Source organism: Leucopleurus acutus (genome assembly GCF_964270905.1).
Source record: "Leucopleurus acutus genome assembly, chromosome: 6".
Classification (NCBI taxonomy): Eukaryota; Metazoa; Chordata; class Mammalia; order Artiodactyla; family Delphinidae; genus Leucopleurus; species Leucopleurus acutus.
This window is the reverse complement of record NC_139149.1, coordinates 41,313,455-41,339,495: the sequence shown is the minus strand read 5'-3', so window position 1 is coordinate 41,339,495 and position 26,041 is coordinate 41,313,455. Positions and strand designations below refer to the sequence as shown.

General features: G+C 35.6%; 1 protein-coding gene across 2 annotated transcripts in view; it reads right to left on the bottom strand.

Moving 5' to 3' along the window:
• Positions 1 to 3,527: 3,527 nt before the first annotated feature.
• ARL6IP6 (ARF like GTPase 6 interacting protein 6) overlaps positions 3,528 to 26,041 on the bottom strand; it is a 44,156-nt gene continuing 21,642 nt past the window's right edge. For both annotated transcript variants that reach the window (XM_082840755.1, XM_082840754.1), the window contains exons 3-4: positions 25,111 to 25,243; positions 3,528 to 4,672 (exon numbers count right to left, since the gene is read on the bottom strand). In XM_082840755.1, the coding sequence (XP_082696881.1) occupies positions 4,579 to 4,672; positions 25,111 to 25,243 (227 nt within the window). In that variant the 3' untranslated portion in view covers positions 3,528 to 4,578. The remainder of the gene's footprint in view (positions 4,673 to 25,110; positions 25,244 to 26,041) is intronic.

Here is a 26,041-nt window from a genome sequence, read left to right as displayed (position 1 = left end):
GAAAGAGAAAAACAAGTACCGTATGTTAACACATATATATGGAATCTAAAAAAAAAAAAATGATTCTGATGAACCTAGGGGCAGGACAGGAATAAAGATGCAGATGTAGAGAATGGACTTGAGGACACGGGGAGGGGTAAGGGTAAACTAGGATGAAGTGAGAGAGTAGCACTGACATATATACACTACCAAATGTAAAACAGATAGGTAGTGGGAAACAGCTGCATAGCACAGGGAGATCAGCTCAGTGCTTTGTGACCACCTAGAGGTGGGATAGGGAGGGTGGGAGGGAGATGCAAGAGGGAGTGGATATGGGGATATATGTATACATATGGCTGATTCACTTTGTTACACAGCAGAAACACAACTCAGTAAAGCAATTATACTCCAATAAAAATCTTAAAAGGGGGGGCAGAAGAACTGAATAGACATTTTTCCAAAAAAGATATACAGATGGCCAACAGGCACATGAAAGGATGCTTATTATTGCTAATCATTAGAGAAATACAAATCAAAACTACGAGATATCACCTCACACCTGTCAGAATGACTACCATCAAAAAGAACACAAATAACAAATATTGACAAGGGTGTAGAGAAAAGGGAATCCTAGTACACTGTTGGTGGGAATGTAAACTGGTACAGCCACTGTGGAAAACAGTACAGTGGTTTCTCGAAAAACTAAAACTACCATATATGATTCAGCAATTCCATTCCTGGGTATATATGCAAAGAAAACAAAAACACTAATTCAAAAAGGTAAATGCACCCTAATGTTCACAGTAGCATTATTTACAATTGCCAAGATATGGAAGCAACCCAGGTGTCCATCAATGGATGAATGGATAAAGAAGTGTTTTACATATATATATATATATATATATATATATATATATATATATATATATATATATATATAAGTGGAATACTCAGCCACAAAAAGGAATGGAATATTGCCATTTGCAACATGGATGGACCTGGAGGGTATTATGTTTAGTGAAATAACTCACACGAAGAAAGACAAATACTGTATGTTATCATTTATTTGTGGAATCTAAAACAAATGAATATAACAGGAAGAAGACTCATAGGTACAGAGAACTAGTGGTTACCAACGGGGAGAGGGTAGCAGGGAGTGGCAAGATAGGGATAGGAGTAGGGGATTAAGAGGTGCAAATTACTTTGTATAAAATAAGCCACAAGGATATATTGTGCAGCACAGGGAATACAGCCAGTATTTCATAACTTTAAATGGAGTATAATCTATAAAAAATTTTGAATCACTATGTTTTATATCTGAAGCTAATATTGTAAATCAACTATACATCAATGAAAATTAATTAATTAAAAAAAATAAAGTTGGGGTCTTTCTGGATGTAGTGTATATTTTTATCCAACAACTGACTTTTGATGCTGTCTGAACCTTGAGCTGATCTTGCAAGGAACAATAACAAATGACAAGGATTCATTTTATCATCCTGACCAGGCTTTTCCACTAACAAATAGTCCCCTTGCTTCCTCCTCCTTGACCCTCTAATAGTTTTTTGATTCCTGCCTACCAGTTCTGAGGGTCACTGGATATCCTTCCAATAAATTCCTTTTCCTTAAGTTAGTCAGATGGTATATGTTGCTTGCAACATAGGGTCCTGATATAATGAAGTAAACAGAAATGGAAAAATGGAAAAATATGGAAAAATTTCTTTTAAGATGTTTTACTGGAAGTCTGTCTTTTTTTTTTAAATAAGTAATTATCTTGGTGTTTTAGAACCTGAAAAAAATTTTTTTAAATTTATTTTTATTTTTGGCTGTGTTGGGTCTTCGATGCTGAACGTGGGCTTTCTCTAGTTGCGGCGAGCAGGGGCTACACTACGTTGTGGTGCGCGGGCTTCTCAATGCAGTGGCTTCTCGTTGCAGAGCACAGGCTCTCGGCACACAGGCTTCAGTAGCTGTGGCACACGGGTTCAGTAGTTGTGGCTCGTGGGCTCTAGAGCTCATGCTCCGTAGTTGTGGTGCAGGGACTTAGTTGCTCCGCAGCATGTGGGATCTTCCCAGACCAGGGCTCGAACCCATGTCTTCTGCACTGGCAGGTAGATTCTTAACCACTGTGCCACCAGGGAAGTCCAAGTCTATCTTATCTTTTCAAAGACCCCACTTTTGGTACTGGATATTGTTGTGGACTGCACGTTTGTGCCCCCCAAATCCCACCAAATTCATTTATTGAAACTAACTCCCCACAGGATGGTATTAGGAGGTGGGGCCTTTGGGAGGTAATTAGGTTATGCATGGTAAAGCCCCCAAGGTGGGATTAGAATCTTTCTAAGAGGAAGAGAGCTAGCCCTCTCTCTCCCCACCCAAGTAGGATACAATGAGAAGACAGCCATCTTCACTAGAACCCAACCATGCGGGCACCCTATTCTTGGACTTCCAGCTTTCAAAACTGTAAGAAAACCAAATTTCAAGAATGGCAGGGTCACCACTGGGCTTCAGGAACTAGAGGAATGTCATCAGTAGCATCAGTGTCAGCCTTATTCTTTCCCACTGAGTTTGGCTAAACCCTGGCTGCCAGCATCTCCTGGGCTTGTATCTTCCCAGCTTAATTTACCTTAATTTCAACTTGAAAAATCCTGGGAAGGGACTGGCCTAATTTAAGTCATGTCTCTATTCCTGTTGAAATCACTGTGGCCAGAAAAGATAAGAAACTAGAATTGGCCCAGCTTTGGTTAGGTACTTATCCTCAATCACTCTGCTAATGAAGCAGGATAGTTCATATCTGGATTCTATGTTAGACTGGAGAGAGAAATTTCCCAAGAAAGAGGAGTGCTAGTCCAAAAGAAACAGAGTTCCGGAAGAAGTATCTTACAGATATATATCTATATTATATATAGATATAATGTCTTACAGATATTTACATGTAAAGGGTCTACTATATTTTTCTTAGTCATAAGACAGAAAGATCTGGAAGAAGCTATCCAAATTTGATGATGGGGTGGGGGGACGATTTGGGAGGTGGAGAGAAGAGCCCTTTAGAGCCAAGGTTAGGGGGAAAGGAGGAGGTTGGGTGAGGAAGGCAGGAAGTGAAAATAGGTTCATATGACAACCGCTCTGGAAGGAATACTTAAGCCATGGGATTTGTGTATATGTATGTGTGTATATCTTACACCTCCCCCCATATTAATCTAAACACTTCAGATAATTTAAATTAGAGCAGCATTTGGCATTTCCAATAAAATGTTTTTGAGTAGTAAAAAAATGTTAAGACTTTTAGAAACATTATTAAATCATTTACTCAGTAACAACAATCAGCAGATAACAGGAACACACTGCAGATACTCATTTCCCATTTGGCGTGAATAAGCAGTTTTGCTACACAATGCTATCCTAATGTAGGTTTTTCTGTGGCCAGGGAAAACAGTATTTAAAATAGTCCATCTTTCTAAAATTGAAATGACTATTCTAAACAGGTATTTAGAAAGGAAGTGGGAACAATTAAGGCTTAATTACTATGAAAAAACAAAACAGCACAATTACAAAAGAACATTTAAATAGGAAAATAAGGAAACTATACATTAAAAAATTATACATGTACACACTGTATCAAAATACCTTTTCTATTTTGGTAACCAAATTTTGGAGATTAAAAACAAACTAGTTCAAGCATTTCTAAACATAAAAACTTCAGGTTTATATTTATTAAAAACAAGATAATATCAGTTTTGTTGAAGTAATCATATATACACCATGATAAATATTTGGAATTGTGAAAATGGAAATAGTGAATAGCTTTAAATTTCCTGAATATTTTCATGGCTTAAATAATTAAACTTTTTTGTTGTTTTTTTTTTAAAATAAGTTTACTTAGTTTTAAACTCAGGCCAGTGTGCTTTTCTTAAAAGACAAAATACTTATTAAAAACGGTAGGTATTAAGGTTTGCACGAGCTAAAAAATAACATTTACATTTGCCTAGATGTAACAATTTAAAAACATACAAATTCAAGATATAGTAGGAAAATATGTAAAAAAACACATAAAGAACCATAGCCCATTAAAAAATATAAATGCACCTTCTATATATCGAAAACTAAATATTCTGATTTAAAAGTAGCTTCTGTAAAATGTCAAAGTAGTAGGCATTGTTTGCTTTCCTAATATAATGAATAAATAAGAAATATTTCTATCTCAAACAGTACTATCAGTATTTCTTAGCAAAAATGTAGTATATACATATACATGAAAAGGCAGGCATTGATACAGGATGTTCTGCATCCAAGTTTTCGGGTTTGAGTTCCATTAAAATGTGTTCTACAACTTATAAGGACAATGCACACAAAAGTAAAAAGATGAGGTAAACGTCTTACACTTTTAAGCATTACTTGAAACTTAATACTTAGATATTCCCAATGCCTAGGCTCTAGAACGATGCTTAAAAAGTCCTCCATAATGATGATGATATGACACGTATCTGAAGCACATAACGAGCAGCAGGTTTCTTGGTCTTCTGAGTAGGCAATGATGTTCTTCCCTGTTATTACAAAGCAATCGTGACTAAGTTTTGTCAAGAATATTGCTTCAGTGTGGGTTTACATGAGGCACCAAGCTACAGTAAGAGCAGCTACAATGCCATTCAAAATTGCCATACTATAGCCCATGTGGAAAGAATGTCCAGTCAGTTTCCTAGGGGGAGAAAAAAACAAACGAAAAAAGGAAAATGTAATTTGGTATAACAAAAACACCATCAGTTTTTATCAAATATGCTTACAATCTGGAAACATGTTTCCCAAATATCTTTTATACATTAATATACAAGTTAAAAAAGAGTATTAGACATCTTCAGAATTAGTAATAGATCTGTCAAATATAAGTCTTGGTTATCAAATGTAATTTTTTCAATTTCATTACTTAGAGCAAAATACTCAGTTTGATCCCTATAACTTCTTTACTGTGCCTCATAATCACATGTGTGTACCATCACCTAATTCTAAGGTACATATCTTGTTACATTACAAGCATGTTCTTTCATTTAAATTAGCATTGTGTTTCCCCACTCTCTTGTTCTCACTTATAACTTAAAATACATATTATTTCAAGTATTTGTCCTGTTTGTACCATTTTTTTAGATTACATGAAGGAATTCTACTTTTTCTTTGAGCACTAAAAACAGCACTTGTCCATATGTGAGTCATAAATCAGATTATGTCTTTTATAGACATTTCAGTTCTCAACTTAATAGGTTACTTAAGTGGCTTTCAATGAGTTCCTAGGTGTCAGCAAAGACACTGTTTAATGGTTACTATGAGAGCCAAATAGCTCTTGTGACATTTGTTCCCTCTATCAAGCAGCAATTTTACTTATTTTACTACATTTTCTTAACACTCCTTGCACTAATTGTATTGCAATAATACTCTTTGCTTATCCTAATAAGGATGAGACATACTAAAAAGAATAGAAGGTAGGGTCCAACTGGTGTCAGAGACAGAAAAGAATCTTCTCACGGGAGCAATCCAAATCAAGGACATATGAGGAGGTACACACCAGCAGTACTAAGAATAGAAAGTCCTAAGTAATAAGGGCCCTGGGCTGAGAGGGTTATCATTCTCCTTGTCCTCTTCTTTCCTAAGCACAGATCAAAGCCAGGGAAGTACTTAGATCAACATTAACATCCGAACACCTCATTATAATGATTTCCAGTCCAGTAAGATCAGTGGCAGAGAGTATAGAAGATACTCTCTTTGAAGAACAACCCCGTTGCATTCACCTGAGACTATAGAAGACCCTGACGTATCCTGATGGCCCCCTGTTTTGGTCCATGGGAGTTATTATTTACTCTCTCCACTCAATCTTACTCAACTGGGACTAGTTTAAGATGCTTCTCATGTGCCATTAAGGGCTAATCTACCTAGCTGTATTACCTACTGTACGGTAAAATAAAATAGATACACTAAATGCTTTGCTCCTTTTAAAAAAAGAATTCCTCCAAAAATTGATTAGGAAAAAGAAATCTAATCGTAACTATCAGCATTATCATTCACTGTAAAAAAAAAAAAAAATACTACTGACCTGAGAACATTTAAATTCATACTAACAAAGTTAATCATGGAACAGAATTTCAGGAGTTAATTGTTCTCTTCTACTAGTTTGAGAACCTGCATTCCCACCAAAATAGAAGAATCTCTAAAGTACAGTTTACTGAACTTTAGGAAATTATAATAACTACAATGTTGATATAATTGAACTTTACTGAGATATACAAGCTCAAATGCTTAGTGACCGTCACAAACCAGGCACAACAAGGAAATCTAATGGCAATGAAGAAATACTCCAGAGCAGTGATTCTTAGTCTTTCTACCATCTCAAATGCACCATACTCCCACTGGGAACGTTGTAGCCATTGTCACACATGTACTGCCAGGCAAGGGACTAAAAATCTTTGACAAATCGCTTGATTTAAAGCTCCTTTTCAAACACCCACCGTGATTTTCCTCCCGAGGAAGATACAGAGAACCCCTGGTAAGTCTTCCCTCCTATGCCTCTTGTGATCTTTGAAGTCCTGTAAAAAGCTGAAGGTATCCTGATTCCCCTTTGTCAAAGTCTTTCATTTATTTCTTGTAGAGGGCACATTTTGAATTGAAAAATTATGACTAAGTATGGTGCCTATTTTACTCAATCTCTCTTTATATATATGCATTTTACTTTTTAAAGTATACACACTAGGGCTTCCCTGGTGGCGCAGTGGTTGAGAGTCCGCCTGCTGATGCAGGGGACACAGGTTCGTGCCCCGGTCCGGAAAGATCCCACATGCCGCGGAGCGACTGGGCCCGTGAGCCATGGCCGCTGAGCCTGCGCGTCCGGAGCCTGTGCTCCGCAACAGGAGAGGCCACAACAGTGAAAAGCCCATGTACCGCGAAAAAAATAAAAAAAATAAAAAAAAATATACACAGTAAAGTGCAAATGCCTAACATATATACAGATCAATGAATCTTTATTATGGTATACCCTCATGTACCTACCATCCAGATCAAATACAGAACATTTCTAGCACCAGAGAAAGCTCCTTTGTTCCTCTCCCCTGTCAATATCCACCTTCCCTCACTCAAACCCTCAGATAACTACCACACTGTCTGCTATCATGATGACTTGTTTCACCTGCTGTTGAAACTCCATTTACATGGCATCATGATGTATTCTTTTGTGTCTACATTCTTTGTCTCAGTAGTGTTTGTGAAATTCATCCATGGTGCTGTAGTAGCACTGGTGTGTTCTTCTGTATTACAGTTTAGTACTCCATTGTATAAAAATACCAAAATTTATTTATCCATTCTACTACTGGGAATTCAGGTTGTTTCCAATTTGGCGCTCCTATAAAGAGAGCTACTATGAACATGATACTATGTACACACCTGTGGTGGGTGGTAAGCATCTGCACTCATTCCTCTTGGGAAGTCCTAGGAATGCAATTGCTGGGTTATAAGGTAGATGTATGATAAATGTGGCTTTAGTAGAAAGCATCAAACATTTCCCCCAAATAGTTGATTACTTTACACTTCTACCAACAACATATGAGAGTTTCAGTTGCTCCACAGTGTCACCAACATTTAGTATTGTCAGTCTTTTTTAATTTTAATAGACCTACAGATTTTGTTGTTGTGGTTTTAACAGTTATTTTTCTCATAACTAATGTATTTATTGCCAAATTATTATTTCATATATAAATGTGACCGAGAAAATAAATTCATGATGAAATTCTTTCCAAGTCATTCTCTCCTTATACCTAAAACGTATTGTACAGATTAATTTCCCTAAAATACCCCTTTGCTCAAAATGCTTTTTTGTCAACTGGATATAAAATACAAGTGAGCAGAGCAAATAACAGAGTTAACAAGGTCAACTTTCCTTGATGTCAATTTTCAAAGATGTGGCAATGGACTAGCAAATGAGATACTGTGGTATAAAGGGAAAAGGACAAAACCAGGAGAAGTGAACTTACACACTTAAGATTTCATGGTTATCAAGTAAAGGACTGGATCAGATAAACTTAAGATCCCTTACAGTTTTAAATTTCTATGACTATTCAAGTAGCAAAGACAGAATAAGTAAAAACACTTGAATGAGATTATGTAGTTTTTTTCCTACCTATTAAAATTGGTTAATTCATCAACATTACCTGTGCTTAAACTGAAACAATGATGTAGGGAGTATAACTATCAATACATAAATATTTTAGTCCCAAAGAATCAATCCAGGAGACACACAAATATAATGAAAATTAATATATGACCTCACTTAACATACTAATCCAAAATTTTAAGACCTGACTATTCAGTTGACCATTTAAAAATAGGTAGAAAAATACACAGAGAACTCAATGACAAAACCAGAATGTTTCCCAAAGTAAATGTTAGGATTCTTAAATGTGGATTTTATTATCCTGAGATAAAGTTCTAGTCCACTGCAGTACCTTTCTGAAATCAATATGGAAATGGGAGATATTGCTCAATAAGAAAAAATTACTAGAGAAAACATGGTTACAAAGAAAGGCTCATTATAATAGACCTATTTCCATATCCTAAAAGATTAGTTATAAAAAGGTACTATTTTGTTTTGGTTCTAAAGAATTCCCTTCTAAGAATAAAGAATCCTACAAAAAAGTACTCATGTGGTTCCTATTAGTGGTTAAGAGTTCGAGCTCTGTAGCTAAACAGAGATGGTTTGAGGGCCAAGCTTTGCCACTTACAAGGGGTATGAAGCCAGAATTATTTGACCTCTGAGCCTCAATTTCCCAAAATGGAAATGAAAATAAAATCTACCCTTATAAAGTTTTTATGAGAATCAGGTGTCTGGCACATACCAAATGATCAATAAATGTTAGCCACTATCTAGTACAGAAAAGAAAGCTTCGCTACAGATGAGATTTTAAAAAATTCTTTTCATCTTCTACTTCAACTCTTCCTTCCTTCTAAGTAAAACACCTAAATCTAGACCCATCCCCAATCCAAAACAGAGAAAAAAACAATAACATACAAGCAGACTCAGGAGGTGGAGGGAAGAATGAGACTGAAGAATTACAGGTTTGTGTGCATTTCTGCTTGGTATTACCCTCTTCCTATGAGTTCTTAATCACTCCTCCCTTTATAATTCACTAGAGAACTCAGACTTCCACTATTTATATCTAGATTTTGTAGTCTGGAAATGTACTTTCTAGCAATATATTTGTATTTAACAGAAACTTGTAAAGTGAATAAATCATCATATACCTTAATTATTTTCATTTATTCAGGAATGGAATACATTTCAAATTTAAGATTCAAATTAATTCAATGATTCTGGCAATTTAAGTGACTATGCTCTTACTTTTGAACCACAAATAAAAGCACTGAATAAGCCACTGTCAAAAGTTTCATATAAATTACCTTTGTTTATTTAAGAGAGAGACCAAACAGATTAGCAGCTCTTTTTTCATTTCATGTTGTTTATTGTTTTTACTCTAGCCTTGGTTTGGCTGACTCCAAACTGAATCTCTGTACTACATACTAGACTCCACGTTCTTGAAATCTTCATTCCTTACCATATTAATTCCTGTATTTCCTTTCCCTCACATATATTCCCACATTTCAGACATGTTTTTATGACAGAACTCCTGCAATTTAATACAGTAGCATCACTGCCAACTGATTTTGCTCTAAGCAGAAAGCTCTCTGCTTGTCAGAATAGGAAATTATATTAAAGTCCTACATTAAGAACCAGCTGGCTATTTGTTTCTGTGTCTGACTGACTCAGTAGGAGACAGGATGAACTAGCTGGTACTAATCTATTCCTTCTTCACACATCTGAGCTGCCTTTTATTTCTCATTCTATACCTAGCCAAGAAATCTCTAATTCCTAAAGAATTTTAAGCTGTGTGAGCTTGGTTGGAGTAACTATCAGTTCTTTATCTGGAGTCAAAAGTTCTTAAGCCAAACCCAAAATCTGAAAGAAAATACTAAACCTCACCATATTTCAATCACTTACCAAGCATTTTTTATGTTTCTTTCAGAAACACAAAATGATACAACAAATTACTTACAGAAATTGCTGGGGAACTGTGTGTATTCCAAATAACTTTACCAGTGTTATTTAAGAAATAAGGGTTAGAATTTCAAAGAGAAAGCTTTCTTCACTGAGGAAATGCTATATCTCTCATTTAGAAAAAAACATATATTACATTCACCCTTTATACTCTAAAGTTCTTTATTTTATAATTTTCTTAACTTTCTTTCCATTATTTTACTTCACCAAAATTTACAGTATGAATTTCCTATATCCGGCATTATATATGGGAGACAGAGAAGTAAGCAAGAATCAATGTTGTCCTCAAAGATGTGTCTAGTCACACAGTGTGCTAAGTAAAGTTCTGTAAACAGCATTACCTGGAAGACAAAAAGAGCCATTCGATTTGTAGAAGGGGAGAGATTTTAAAGAAGAGTCAACACCTGAGCTAAAACTGAGTATGACTAATTTAGAGTTCTAAACAAATACAATATGTGCAGAAGCAACACACAATGGAGAATGCAGGAAATGGTTAATAGTTTGGTATGGTGAGAGTGAAAGACTTGCAAAGCTAACTTTCATTCCACAGGGTGTTTAAACATGGCTCTATTATTTACAGGACTACTTTAGGCTACCTGGAAATTTAATTCCCCATCTTTAAAATAAGGTTAATAATTCCTCTCTTTAGTGTTCCTGTGAAGACTAAATGAGTTACTATTAACAAGCACTTGTTGCAGTGCCTCCCATTTACTGAGCACACGATCATAAACACAATAAATGTCAACCATTATTTTTTATCCTTGACTGGCTGGAGTTACTGGGGGAGAAGGAAGAACCGAAGGTGATGCCAGGTTTCTCATTTGAGTTACTGGCTGGATGAAACACCGTTCACCATGATAGGGAACCCAAGAGAAGGTACAGGTCGGTGGGAAGTGGGAAATAATGAAGTCAATTTAAGATGTGCTAAACTGCAAATACCTGTGGGACACTGAAGTAAAAACTCCCAGTAAGCAACAGGAAATACAAATGAAAACCAAAAGTTAGATTCTCAGGACAGAGGCTCAAGACAGGCTAGACAGACTCAGAAATTTTTGGCCAGACTTCTGCTACTCAAAGTAGTAGCTTATGAAACAGGATTCTACAAGTGAGAAATAGTGATCAGAAAGCTGGACAGGAGGGAGTGATGCCAGAGAAATTAAGAAAGAAAGGCATTTCGAAAAGGAATGATAATGGATTGAATATGAAAGTTTCAAATAATGGATTGAAAATGAAAGTTAAATTTTGTAATTAAGAGTTCTGCAGGCAATTCAAGGAGAAAAATTGTAGTGTAGGAGTGAACACACGACACATGTGGTAGCACCTACAGTCACTGTGAAACAGGGACTATCTCTTCTCTAGTCTTATAAGATATTTAGCTATGGAGAGATCTGGGCATGAGGATTTTTTTCTCTAACACAGGAGAAACTTGAATGTTTAAAAAATATCCTAACAAGAATATTGGATATAAAAGGAAAGGCTGAAGGTACATGAAAAGGGGAGGTGCGGTGGGAAGGGGGGGCGGTGGATCTACAACAAAGGAAGTAAAATTGGGAGAAGAACACTTTATTCTGAGATAAAAGAAATGGGTGGTATGATGAAAGTGGATGTAAATTTAAGTTCGTAATCATGAAAGGAGGAGGGAAGAAGCAGGAAGTACTCTCATGATGACCTTTCATGAAACTGGAAGTGAAGTCCACTGAAAACTAAAATGCAAAGTGAAGATTTGGAATAGCTACAGAAAAAAATGGGAAAGGGATGTAAGACAGATGGATGGATGATGGATAGTGCTAGCTAATACGATTCTAGTTCAGACTACAAAGGTTGTGAACTCTAGTTACTCAGATCTTACTTTGGATGATTCACCTCTGCCTCTTGATCCATTTTATATGGAACATCACAGCCCTTGGCCTACTTTAGAATGGATTTGAGGTCTTCTGCTTTTTCAACATTTCGTTAGTTCCAGGCTCTCTCCTACCTGACCTTTCTTTGACCTCTATAACTTTGCAATTTTACAGGGCAGGCGCTTCATCCTTCCTTCTCTGTACAAGGCCTGGTAAAAGGAAGCTAGTTTTACTTATAGTTCCTAGCCTATTTCTTAACCCTGAAAAATTCTTCCCATTCTTGGCAAGGAAGTAACTTGTAGACTCGCAATCTAAAAGAAGTGAGTAAAATTAATACAATGGGTTTTTTTTATAACTGTCTCATTTATTTTGTTATAATTTTAAACATCCTCAAATTGTAAGCTTTCCTGTTCGTTCAAACAGCCTTTAGCCGACCTTTCATCACTACTTCATCATCATCATTTATTCATTAAAACTCAGATATTCAGGAAAAGTTATTATGTTTACCATTTAGGTGTGCAGTAATTATTATAAATTAGTATAAATTAGTGTAAAATGAGATTTTTAGAAATGTGTGTTACATCCTAACAACTATAAAACTAACCTGAACAAACAAGCCCACTCCATCTTACACTGAATATATATAAACATATATATACTTTTTAACCAAAAATTAGAAATTTTTTATAAGCAATATCTAATTTCAGAGTCATCTCCTAAAGGAGGGCTTGGCAAGCTAAGGTACACCTATCCTGCCACCTATTTCTTTTTATTGGAACATAGTCTCACTCATTCCTTTAAGTATTGTCTTTGGCTGCTTTGGTGCTACAATGGCAGAGTTGAAGAGTTGTAACAGGGACCACATGGCCCACAAAGCCAAAAATACCACTTGGACCCTTACAGAAAAAGTTTGCCAAGTTTTGTCCTAAAGCCTTCCTCTTCAAAGTGTACTCCAGAGATCAGCAATATATTGGCATTGCCTGGGACTTTCTTAGAAATTCATAATCTCAGACCGCACGCCAGACATGCTGAATCAGAATCTCTCTTCAGCTAGAACTTCTGGTGATTCTAAGATCCTCAAAGTGAATACTACCACTATCTGGAAATATATAAATTAGCAAAGAGATTTCCCAGGAGATCATCACTTGAAAAATCTATCCCAATTGCTTTCTACATGAAAATTTCAAAAACTACTATAGTTTTAAACCAAAAAAATATATGTTGAACAAATACTTTAAAAACTTGTTTGTTTCATTGTATCATCATGTTCCCATACAGATTTTGACTTCTTTAAAATGTTATATGACAGATAACTCAAATAAGAAATCAGGTAAGACTATGCAGGAATTAAAAAAAAAAAATTCCCCCATTTGTCCCTCTCTTCTTTTTGTATATATTTACCTTGCTAGGACAGTTGGCTACACATTGGATGTATTGTATAAGTGTGTATGCATATATACATTTGTATTTCTTTCTTTTTTTTTTTTAATACATTTGTATTTCAAAGTAACCTGTCAGGATAAAATACAGCAAAATATTTTTTAGAATCAAGTACCAGAGAATAAGACTAAAACTATCATGTTAGCTAGTTTACCAGATTTTAAGGTATAGTTATATTTAGGTGGAGTGATGTATTTCAAATGCATATACCACACATACATATGTGTGTGTATATATATATATATATATATATATATACACACACACATACAGTCATAAGGTTTTAGTAATCAAGACTACAAATATAGAATTATTTTAAAAATATGTGTGATATGATTATACTATTATAAAAACAGAAATATTTGCATGTGTATAGATTTTTTAAAAATCTGAGGTATAATCCCCAGTCTGTTAACACTAGTTAGTTCAGAGTTATTTGAAATCAGATTTTGCAGCCTTTAACTTTCTGAGTTATATAATTCTGTGATGCATGTATTAATTCTGTAATCATTAAAAAAAAACCAGTAAGGGGAAATTTTAAATCAGTCACTGTCCTAGCAAATAAATTTCTCAATTATTATTTAAAATAGAAAATGCTATTAAAATATAAAGTCGTGGGCTTCCCTGGTGGTGCCGTGGTTGAGAGTCCGCCTGCCGATGCAGGGGACACGGGTTCGTGCCCCGGTCCGGGAAGATACCACATGCCGCGGAGCAGCTAGGCCCGTGGGCCACGACCGCTGAGCCTGCGCGTCCGGAGCCTGTGCTCCGCAACGGGAGAGGCCACAACAGTGAAAGGCCCGCGTACCGCAAAAAAAAATATAGATAGATAGATAGATAGATAAAGTTGTGAGAAAAATGACTACTGGCTTCAAGGTTTCATGATAAATCTGAGGTAAAGACTATCGAGAAACATATACTTAGAAGATGTAAAAAGTGAGGAAAAAAGTATAAAATGTATATACACTTAATGTTGAGCTATAATGTATCATTCTTAATACCTAGAAACTGATGTTGAACATTTTAAGCATTTACTCCATTGCCTCATTAGCCCTGTAATTAGGCTAATGATGTGCATTATGAATAAGTATCAGTTATAAAGTAGCCACCATTTTAATGGAGCAAGTTGATTTGTCAATCTACACAATATGTTATAATGGAATTCAAAATTTCAGCTTTAAGGATTATCTCATTTTTATTTTGTTTTCCCCATATACTCCTTTATTATCCTTTTAATGTCCATGGGATCTGTAGTGATGTCCCCTCTTTAATTTCTTTTGTTTTTTAATTTTTTATTGGAGTATAGTTGCTTTACAATATAAAGTGTGTTAGTTTCTACTGTACAGCAAAGTGAATCAGCAATACGTATACATATATCCCTTCTCTTTTGATTTCCTTCCCATTTAGGTCACCACAGAGCACTGAGTAGAGTTCCCTGTTCTATACAGTAGGTTCTCATTAGTTATCTATCTTATACATAGTATCAATAGTGTTTATATGTCAATCCCAATCTCCCAATTCATCCTAACCCCCCTTTCCCTCTTGGTATCCATACGTTTGTTCTCTACATCTGTGTCTCTATTTCTGCTTTGTAAATAAGATTGTCTATACCAGTTTTTTCAGATTCCATATATATGTGTTAATATATGATATTTGTTTTTCTCTTTCTGACTTACTTCACTCTGTATGACAGTCTCTAGGTCCATTCATGTCTCTACAAATAACCCAATTTCGTTCCTTTTTATAGCTGAGTAATATTCCATTGTATATATGTACCACATCATCTTTATCTATTCGTCTGTCAGTGGGCATTTAGGTTGCTTCCATGACCCGGCTATTGTAAATAGTGCTGCAGTGAACATTGGGGTGCATGTGTCTTTTTGAACTATGGTTTTCTCTGGGTATATGCCCAGTAGTGGGATTGCTGGGTCATATGGTACTTGTGTTTTTAGTTTTTTAAGGAACCTCCATACTGTTCTCCATAGTGACTATATCAATTTACATTCCCACCAACAATGCATGAAGGGTTTCCTCATTTTTAAAAGGCTTTCTTTACCTTAGCACTAAGTTTCCTAGCTATACTGCCAACGTCTCTGGTCCTACTTCTACTTCTCAAGCATAAGGTTAGTCTTTATGATCTCTTTAATCCCTTCTGGATCTCAATTCTGCAATAATTATGCCTCCATATATACACTAAAGTCCTTCATCTAGAATTTTACCGACTAGAACTTTTAATTGAATCACAACCCTATGCTTTGCTGGTGTGATATTAACTAACTTAATAACGTACAGGCTCTGAAAGATCCTAACAATGAACAAAGTTCCTTAACATAGAATTAAAATGTATACATTTAAGATATCTCTCATTGTACTACAACTCCCTGAAAATCAGTCAGAGAGAAATAAATGTATATCTGGTTGGATGAAACTGCATACTCACCTACACTCTACTTTACTTATATGCAGCAGTCTACTTGGTTGCAAATTGAATTATGTCAGACATGTTAACTTTATTCACCAGTATATCGAGGTAGCAAAATGCCTTAGGATATCTATCTGTCCTGGACACTACCTTGGTTAGACAAAGTCCTTATTCATTAGAAAGTTAGACCAAACAGTACAAAAAGTACAAGAAAAATGGGATTCCCAAGCCTTTAGATTTCATGAGTCAGTTTAAAAATGATTTTTTTTTTTAAAAAGGAAGTAACTGACTCCATGTTTTGTTGTCAAACTTGTTTTGCCAGGAACAGGTTTGAAAACCACTACAATCTACTATCAGCATAATTTCATACAAGAAAGAGCTTCTTATTATCAATAAAAAGGAGAATAAAAAGGAGAATAACCAAAAGGATAAAGATCTCAAGATAAATAACAATTACTCAACAAAAGATAATTGGCAACCAGTGGTAGGCCATAGTCAGATATCCAGCTTGAAAAATCTCAATTAAGGAAAGGAAAGAAAAGCTCTGGGACTATATCTGCTTTATCATCTGATGTATCTGTTGCTTTAACTAGTAAAGTTATACTTTTGCCTATGAGGGTAGGCATCATTGTTTTTAACCCATTTTGGAGAGAGGAAATTAAGGCTCAGAGACACCAGCTGACTTTCTCAAAAGCTCTTCTGGCAGTATATGGTATAGCCTGCATTTGGAAGTCACTTCCTGACTTATAAGCCCTTTTTAATATACCAGGCTGCCTAGTAATTTATAAAGATTGTTGAACACACAGAAAGGGTTCCAAGTTCAACACTGCCACGTGCTATCTCTTATGTATTTCTTATCAGTGCTATTCTGTACATATGGATACCCATGTCTTTTCAGCAGCCCAAACATAACACATTGTAAATTAGCATAAGCAAAAGCCATAGCAAACAGGTGCAAACACTTACTAGCTATATTGCTTTATGAAAATAACAAAGAAACCAAGAATATTTTATGAGTTCTTATAAGATTTTGTTACATCTATTTAAGTCTCCATTCAGAACTTTAATAGAATATATTTTATAAGACACGCATATATTTTAACCTTCACTTCAATAAGCCACAGTGTGGTGCCATCAATACATTCATTAATAGTGACAGCATTACAACTGCTGGCTCCAAACAGTCCCTAGATAATGAAACTTCACGATACTCAAATATCAAGGCCAAGTTCTTGATCTATCTCTTTTGTCAGTAGTTTTTCCTCTCCTACTGCAATTAGCCATCTGATATCTGTTTCATCAGTCCATGGCAATAAAGAATCTGATCTGACAAAGAGGCAGCCCTCCAAAGTCTGTATGAAAGAGTCATAGCATCAATTTATTGTGCTCAATGTTAAATTTGGTGTGCTTAGAAAAGAAACTTCTAATTTAAATACTAAATCACCCACTTTTCCTGACCTTCAAGACTTATATTACTGCCCAAGAACCCACAACCCCTTTTCTATTATGATTTTACTATTCTGTTTTGTACTGTATTTTAACCCCCAATAATTAAGGCCCCTAATTCAAGAAGAGCAAGAAGTCAGAGAAGACCCTTTAATAACATAGAAAAATAAACTTAATGTTGAGTAGAAAGGGTATTATTATAATACAGCAATGGCAATCCTAAATCCTGCATCTGCTTCCCTCCTACAACAATAGTAACAACAAACACATTCATATACAAATGTAATGGAGATTTAAATGTTTCAGCATCTGATTACATCCAGAACTTTACACAGAAAATAACACATGAAACAGTATCAGATCACATGTGTTAATTTTTATTCTGTAAAATAGTTACCAAAAAGAGTTTACCAAAAAGCAGTTCGAATGAAAATCAACTGTTCCCATTTCTTTCTTTCTTCAAATTTACTTTGCAAATACCAAATACCACTGTAAGAAAATACAATTTAAAAAAAAAGCTGCATAAAAATAAATTTAAACTGAAGTAAAAGCATGTGTTTATTGACATTGAGTGTCCTGGTATTTACCAAATACCATTAGTGGTTGGAAGAAGAAACATAAAGGTGAATAATTCAGAGTGATCTAGACAAAAAGACCAAGAGCATCAGCAGTAGATACCCCTGGTTTGTATATTTACTATGAAACACTGTAGATTGCCAATCAAATTCTATAAATTATATTTTAAGCAGGCTTTAGTGAAGACACTACTCTCTACCTTAGCACATCCCTAGAAATCATGACATAATAACCAATAATTGTAAAGGTTCCCTGCATTTTGACCATAAGTCCCACATCAAATAAGTCATAAATACAAGCAATAATACATTTAAAAGCAAATACCAAACTTCAAACTTCTCTACCAATATAAAAGTGAATTTATGCTCTTAGTTCTATAAAACGAACATCCAACTATGCCTTCCTATCTGCCTCATTTTAGGAAATACACAGATGTGACCATCTCAGAGGCACTCAAAAGACAAATACTAACTTTGATTTTGAGTCTAATTATAACAAAAATACAGTATTTTGCTTATTTCTGATAATTCAAAATGGCTACTTCAGGGATAATTTTGAGGGTTTTGGTCTCTTTTAAAGCTATCTAAGAAAACTTAAAATGATGTCTACTTTTTCCTTTAACAAGTATTCCTATATCCTTAATAACTTGAAATACAAGCATTGGTTTTTCCTCCTTGGAAATGAGTCTCGGTGGGTATTACCAGCACAAAATAATAGTCCTATCCCTATAATGAAGTAACACCCTTAACTTATTTAAGAATACTGGCCCTTAAAAAAATTGGTCCTTGAACTCTGACTCTACGTAAAAGTACTATAAGATAGACAAACTTAATGATTTATTTAACTATTTTTCATATCACTTTTTTTGACTCAATTACAAAACTAATGAGCTGTCTACATTGTGCTTTTTGCTAGACCCATCATATATATTATCATTTCCCCAATAAATTTATTTTTAGACTATAAAGTAACATTTTTACCCTAGCCTGGATCTATTATAATCACTGAGTTATTTATTAGCAAGCTGATAATTATAAACCTGCAGCCACATCACTGCACCACTAGATGGGGCTTGTGCACACGTAATGTGAAATGCGAGAGCAGTCATTCTGAAGGGGAGAACTCTGATCACTGAGAGAAAACGGTGAAGGAGAGAACAAAGAGTGAGATTTTAAGAACAGATTTTAATTGCATTTGGCAATATCGCATTGGCAAAAATGTCATAGAGCAAAGGCCCACAGCAAGTGCCTTTAATTGTCAATAAAATGATGCTGTTTCAATTAGTGAAATTCCTCCTGTTGATTCTTTTCATAATAAAAAGGAGGTGGGCAAACAAAAACAATAAACATAGAGTTAGGTGCTAGCTATGACACATGCAAATTATTTGGCTTTGTGCAAGGTACTTAAATTCCTTGGGACTCAGTTTCTTCATCTGTTAATAAAAATGATAACCCCTAAGGATGACTTAGCAGAGACTCAGTTCTCCCATAATCTTTAATAGGAATGTCTAAGACATCCCTAGCAATCCTAGAGTATTCATTAAAAAGTTGTACTTGTTAGGAAAAACGCAACTTTGGGGCACATCTCCTATCCATACCTATCTTCATCCCCAACCAGGAGGACTTAAATAAAAGTTCTGGTGCTGGGCTTCCCTGGTGGCGCAGTGGTTAAGAATTCGCCTGCCAATGCACGGGACACGTGTTCGAGCCCTGATCTGGGAAGATCCCACGTGCCTCGGAGTAACTAAGCCCGTGTGCCACAACTACTGAGCCTGTGCTCTAGAGCCCACGAGCCACAGCTACTGAAGCCTGCGCGCCTAGAGCCTGTGCTCTGCAACAAAAGAAGCCATCGCAATGAGAAGCCTGCACACCGCAACGAAGAGCAGCCCCCCATTCACCGCAACTAGAGAAAGCCCATGCCAGCAACGAAGACACAACACAGCCAAAAATAAATAAATAAAATAAATTTATTAAAAACTATTATATATATTTAATATATATATTAAAAAAAAAAGTTCTGGTGCTGCCATCGGCCCAGCCTGGAAAGAACCCAAAGATTCTTTCAAGCTCTGGGTTCTCTCTGAATGCAGTATCTTTACATGGGTAGGTCACATATTTATATGCATTAACTCCTGGAAACTATAATTAAAGCAGATCACCATAATGTGTAATATTGATTACATATACACTGCTAAATTTGCCTGCTTGGAAATCACTAACACCCAATGAGTAAACAGGGAAAACTAATGAGAAGTGAACTAAAGATGTTGATTAAATAGTGTAGGAAAACAGGATAATGAATTATAAAGTAGCAAGAAGTAGGCAATGCCTATATAGATACTACAAGGAATCTAAAGTTACTGCCTCTGCCTCTTATTAACACTTTAACAGATTTTCAGAAACTAAGAAAATAATTTAAAAGTACAATTGACCCAAATTTTCTTTTCCACAAAGTAACTGCATCCTAATGGAGTTTGCATATTTGACATTGCAGTATACCTTCTAACCCAGAAATGTCTGCAAAGTGAGCATGACATCCATCTTTCTTAAAATACGCCTTTGAAGCCCATTAAGTACCTGACTGAAAATACAACTTGCAAACTTCTTTAACCATCTTGTTATTTCCTAAAGGTCTGTGCCTATGTAAAAGTGAAAGTTTCTAAGCTGTATCTGTTATGGACTATGTTTGTGTCCATTTCCTTACCACCAAATTCATGTCAAAACCTATTCCCCAATGTGATGGTATTAGAATTTGGGGCCTTTGGAAGGTAATTAGGATTAGATGAAGTCATGAGAGTGAAGCCCTCATGAATGGGATTTGGGATGAGTGCTGTTATAAGAGTCACAAGAGAGCTTGCTTCCTCTCTCTGCTCTCTGCCTTGTTAGGATACAACAAGGTGGAGGCCATGTGCAACATAGAAGAGGGACCTCACCGGAAACTGACCATGCTGGCAGCCTGATCTTAGAATTCCAGTCTCCAGACTGTGAGAAATAAATTTCTGTTGTTTATAAGCCACCCAGTTTACGGTACGTTGTTACAGCAGCCTGAACTAAGATAATATCTAACAAGTATGAAACAGTAAATAAAAAAACTTTTTTAATGAGTACAAAGGTTTTCTTTTTTTTTTTTTTTTGCAGTACTTGGGCCTCTCACCGCCGCGGCCCCTCCCACTGCGGAGCACAGGCTCTGGACGCGCAGGCCCAGCGGCCACGGCTCAGGGGCCCAGCCGCTCCGCGGCACGCAGGATCCTCCCGGACTGGGGCACGAACCTGCGTGCCCTGCATCGGCAGGTGGACTCCCAACCACTGCGCCACCAGGCAAGACCTCTTCTTTTTTAAAAAAAATTAATTAATTAATTAAATTTATTTTTGGCTGCATTGGGTCTTCGTTGCTGCACGTGGGCTTTCTCTAGTTGTGGTGAGCGGGGGCTACTCTTCGTTGCGGTGCGCGGGCTTCTCATTGCGGTGACTTCTCTTGTTGTGGAGCACGAGTTCTAGGCACGCGGGCTTCAGTAGTTGTGGCTCGTGGGCTCTATAGCGCAGGCTCAGTAGTTGTGCTGCATGGGCTTCATTGCTCCGCGGCATGTGGGAACTTCGCAGACCAGGGCTCGAACCCGTGTCCCCTGCATTGGCAGGTGGATTCTTAACCACTGTGCCACCAGGGAAGCTCCAAAGGTTTTATTTCTTAACTCCCCTAATGAATTATTGATCCAAATTGTGATTTCATTAAATGTCTCATCTAATATTTACTACATATCAATGAAGATTATTATTTTCTTCCCTTGAGGAGTTTATGTTCCCAGGGAAGTACAACTAATTGATAGCCATAGTAAACATGGTCTTCTCAAATTTTTTTCCCACTTCTACTAATTAGTTTTAAAAAATGCCCTTGTATTTTAATCTGCAAAGGAGAACAAATGACTTTTTTTTAACAAACCAGTTAGACCTGATTATTTTATTCTCTTCATGCCTTATATTCATGGAGTTAGAAACAGAATATTTTAAATAATAATCCTAATCTTAAAAAGAAAAAGTAAAGGGCTTCCCTGGTGGCGCAGTGGTTGGGAGTCCGCCTGCCAATGCAGGGGACACGGGTTCGTGCCCCGGTCTGGGAAGATCCCACATGCCGTGGAGCAGCTGGGCCTGTGAGCCATGGCCGCTGGGCCTGCGCGTCCGGAGCCTGTGCTCTGCAACGGGAGAGGCCACAACAGTGAGAGGCCCGCATACCGCAAAAAAAAAAAAAAAAAAAAGTAAAGAGAAAAGTCTCTTCATTTTATGTCTCAATTATCTTGCCTTTCTTTAGTTTCTAATTAGTTAAGCAGACCCGATAATAAATTATCTTAGAATTTAGCCATCATTTGTTAGATTTCCCTTAAAAGATAGATATATATAATGATTGGTCTTTAAAATATATTTAAAACATTGAAAATTCCAAAGAAATATTCCAATAGAAAGAGAATAGAAGTATTCCAATAGAATAGAAAATGTTCCAACAAAATGTTAAATAAAAAATGGATTACAAATATGTATATTGTGATCCCAGTTTTAATTTTTAAAAATACACTAAGAATGGAAAGATATACATTAAAATGTTGTGTCACTTTCTCTAATTATGGGTTTTTCCATTATTTTTCTTTTTGTCTTTTGAATTTTCAACAAAGAACTTATATTACTTTTATATAATCAAAGAAAATATTTATATTAACATCACTTTATTTTAGATAACAAAAGAATACATAACCTATTATAAAGATATTTTTATAAAAGTGTGATATTGCAAAATAATAAAATATATCAATCTGATTTCTAAGAAAATACAGTCTGAAGATTTCAACTTTCTCAAAAGGTAGAGAAGTTGTTTCCCTGTACAAGCACTCACTCTACTGGTGACATAGAGAATACTTATATTCTGCCATTTCTGAAGTAATTGCATTATTTTCTACAAACGCTAGAAGGCAGGGTTTTCACTATAAAACAACTGTACCAATCATCACTATTATATGCCTTTCTGGGTCTGTGGTTTCTGTTAATATGTGATCAAATATCACTGTATTTATTATATGTCTTTTTTAGACTGTACTTCTATTAAGCATATGATCATTTTAAATTACAGTCTGACTCTCATGAGATATTTAATAGCTGATTTATCATATATAAAATTAACATCTCTACTTACATACTGAAAGGAATTCAAATATATATGTACAACACAATGTACCTATTTCAAAACTGCATTTTTTGAATTGTATTAACAAATATGTAAGTCTCTGATCTGATACCATCTCATATTAAATTTGAATGACTAATAAAGACGTTGAAAACTGAGGCCCATCTGGTTCTAGTCTAATAAAAAACGCAAAGATAATTTTTAAGAAATTAGTTAAATACCCTCAGAATTCCAGATCCTTAAGAGAACAGAAATGCTTTTCTCTAACTCCAAAAGCATCTAACGTATGAGTCTTAGGAATTCTGGTAGTAGTGGAAGAGAAGCTGAGAGGGAAAATGACATTCCAGGAAGAGAGAACAGCAAGAGTAAAGCCATGGCATCTCAAAAGTTCGTAGCTTATTTGGGGGATGTCAGAATAATCTGATATGTGGCTACAGGAGAGGGTACCCTGGAGAAATAGCTGAAAATAAAGTTGGAAAAGTAGAGTAAGGTGGAAAAGTAGAGTAAGGTCACTTGGGGAAGGACTGTTAAGCTATACTTGGGAGCACAGACTTTATTTTGAAGGCAATGGGAAAGCTGCTGAAGGCTTTTAAACCAGGGAGAGCTGTGACTAAGATCTGTTTTTAGAAAGGTTATAATATACAGGACAAATGAGAAGAGTGAAAGCTTGTAGTAGGGGACTTCAAGGAGTGAAGTACCCTCGCCAAGATCTGAAATAGAGCAAAAACACTGTGGGTGCTAAGACAAAGTATTCCAATAACACCTCAAAAGGCAAGAATGACTAGACTTGGCGAAGGGATATAAATACAGTGAAAAAGGGTTTCAAGCCTTGATAAGTGAGTGGATACTTATGTCTTTAAGACAAATTGAAGCTTTAACAATTCTAAGTGCCAGGTGCTTTCTGAATCCAGGTTGCAAAATCTACTTAATACCTGGAAATGTACGACTAGAATTCAGGGGAGAAGTGAGACATAAATAAGTAAAAGAAAAAAAATAAAATTAAGAGTTTTTGTGACTTATGAAAGTAGTCTCATTATGTCATCTATATTAGACTCATACCCCCTATTAAAGTAACTAATTGATGTCAATGAGCAGCAATAGAATATAAATTTGAACTGAGAGCAAAATTAACTTTCCAACTGAATGGTACCCATGTAAACTATGGGATGGTACTGCACCGTTAGGTATAATTTAGTCAATTTAGATTATTAATTAATCATTATCCACTCAAAATACACATAAATGTATTGGCAGGTATGTGATTTATGTTACATTTACAGATAGGGATTTATTAAGATGTTTAAAATACACTTATGCATTTAATTTGAAGTGATTAAACTTATTTACAGAGTCCCTCAAATAGATTTTATTTTATCTCCACGAGTTGTCCATGGGGTGGGCTGGAACTGGTAGTAACAACAACAGTAACAACTATAATACTCTTAATAACATACATATCATTAACAGAATTTATTTTCTACTCTTCATTCTCTCCCCCCCACTCCTTCCACCCTTAGTTTGTAGAATAAACTAGAGGTCTTAGATGCTTTTATTTGGCAATTTATAAAACCTGAGTCTTCCCAATATAAATAAACTAGATTAGAATGCTGATTACTGAATTTTCTGGAACTCTTTGAAACAGAAAATATAGACCAAAGAAATATAATGTTTCACTATGAAACGCATCTAATCTGGTCTAGACATATAAACTGGGTGCCATAAATGCTTGCTAATTATTATACGAAGTTTAAATCTGAGGAAAATTTCAATCCAATTATTAAGCTGTTACAAGTCTGACTATCTACGCATGAATCTTGTAAAACTTTCATACTGCTAACATTAATTCAGCCTTCATATACTGTTTTAAATGAAATTCCATCCCAAAAGGACAAATAGCCATCAAAGTTTCCTACTTATTAGATTATTCCTTGAAATAATTTTTTTAGACCACCATTGAATTATCTACATACAGAGTTTAAAATATTCTTCTCCACTTATCTAAAGGCTGAGCCAAGCTGAAAACTTTGAGTCATCTGTATTTTATAGATTAAAGACTGGGGCCTCAACGTATTATCTCACAAGCAAGCAGCCTCTTGCTTCTATTTTAGTAGGTTTCAGCAGAATGGCTTGGGAAAAAAAAAAGAAGAAACAGGAATACTTACTTGAACCTGGCAGGTGAAAGAGGAGTAGGAGGAAACATTCCTGGTTCAAAAGAATCAAAATAAGTCACTGTCCAAGAAAAGCTGCAGCAGGAGAATCCGGCAGTTAGGGATATTATAAGTAGAGTCCAGAATCCTTAATGGGAAAAGAAAGGGGAAAACTTGAATTATTAACATCAAAGCAATTTAAATTAACCCAGTAGATCATGTTCAGAAGATCACACGTATTTCTGATCTTCTAAATTATATGTAAGTGATAAAAGAGATATGAGCTTAGTAGAAGCTCTCCCATGTGGAAGTGTAAAATATTAAAGCACAACTGGAAGTCATATCATTGAATATTTTAATTCAATTATAATTTACTATGTGGAAAAGAGTACAAATTCAACTTAAAAATGTAACTTTTAGCTTCAGTTTTATAAAATTCAACTGTGGAAAAAATGGCAAAATACTTCACTGTTAAAATGGCTTGCCCTTTTTCATTTAACGTTGTGATTATAGCTTGCTGCCTTTTATTACTTAGTACTAAGCGATCCCTTTCCATACCATGCACTATTGACATATGAATCAATTTTAGTGTCTACTCTTTATAGCTTTCCTATAAACATTACAAACCAATTCTGATTATTTAACCTTGCTCAGTATATGAACAAAAGTTAATGTCCAATTTATAAATGAGTTGGGATCCTAGACTTTATTTTCAGTCACACTGGAGCTGCATTTTGTAAGGGATATCAAGTCAAAAGCACAGTACTACAGGAGTTGCGAGAGAAAAGGGTTAAGAAATGGAAGAATGTGGGGAATAAACAAAGTGACAATAGAGGGAACAATTTAATTTGAAGGATTTTAGATACACATTCAAACTGCCTCCTTAAGACAGTTTACTAAGACACTAATACAGGTAAGTGTGTGTGTCCCAGGCCTCAGTAGTACA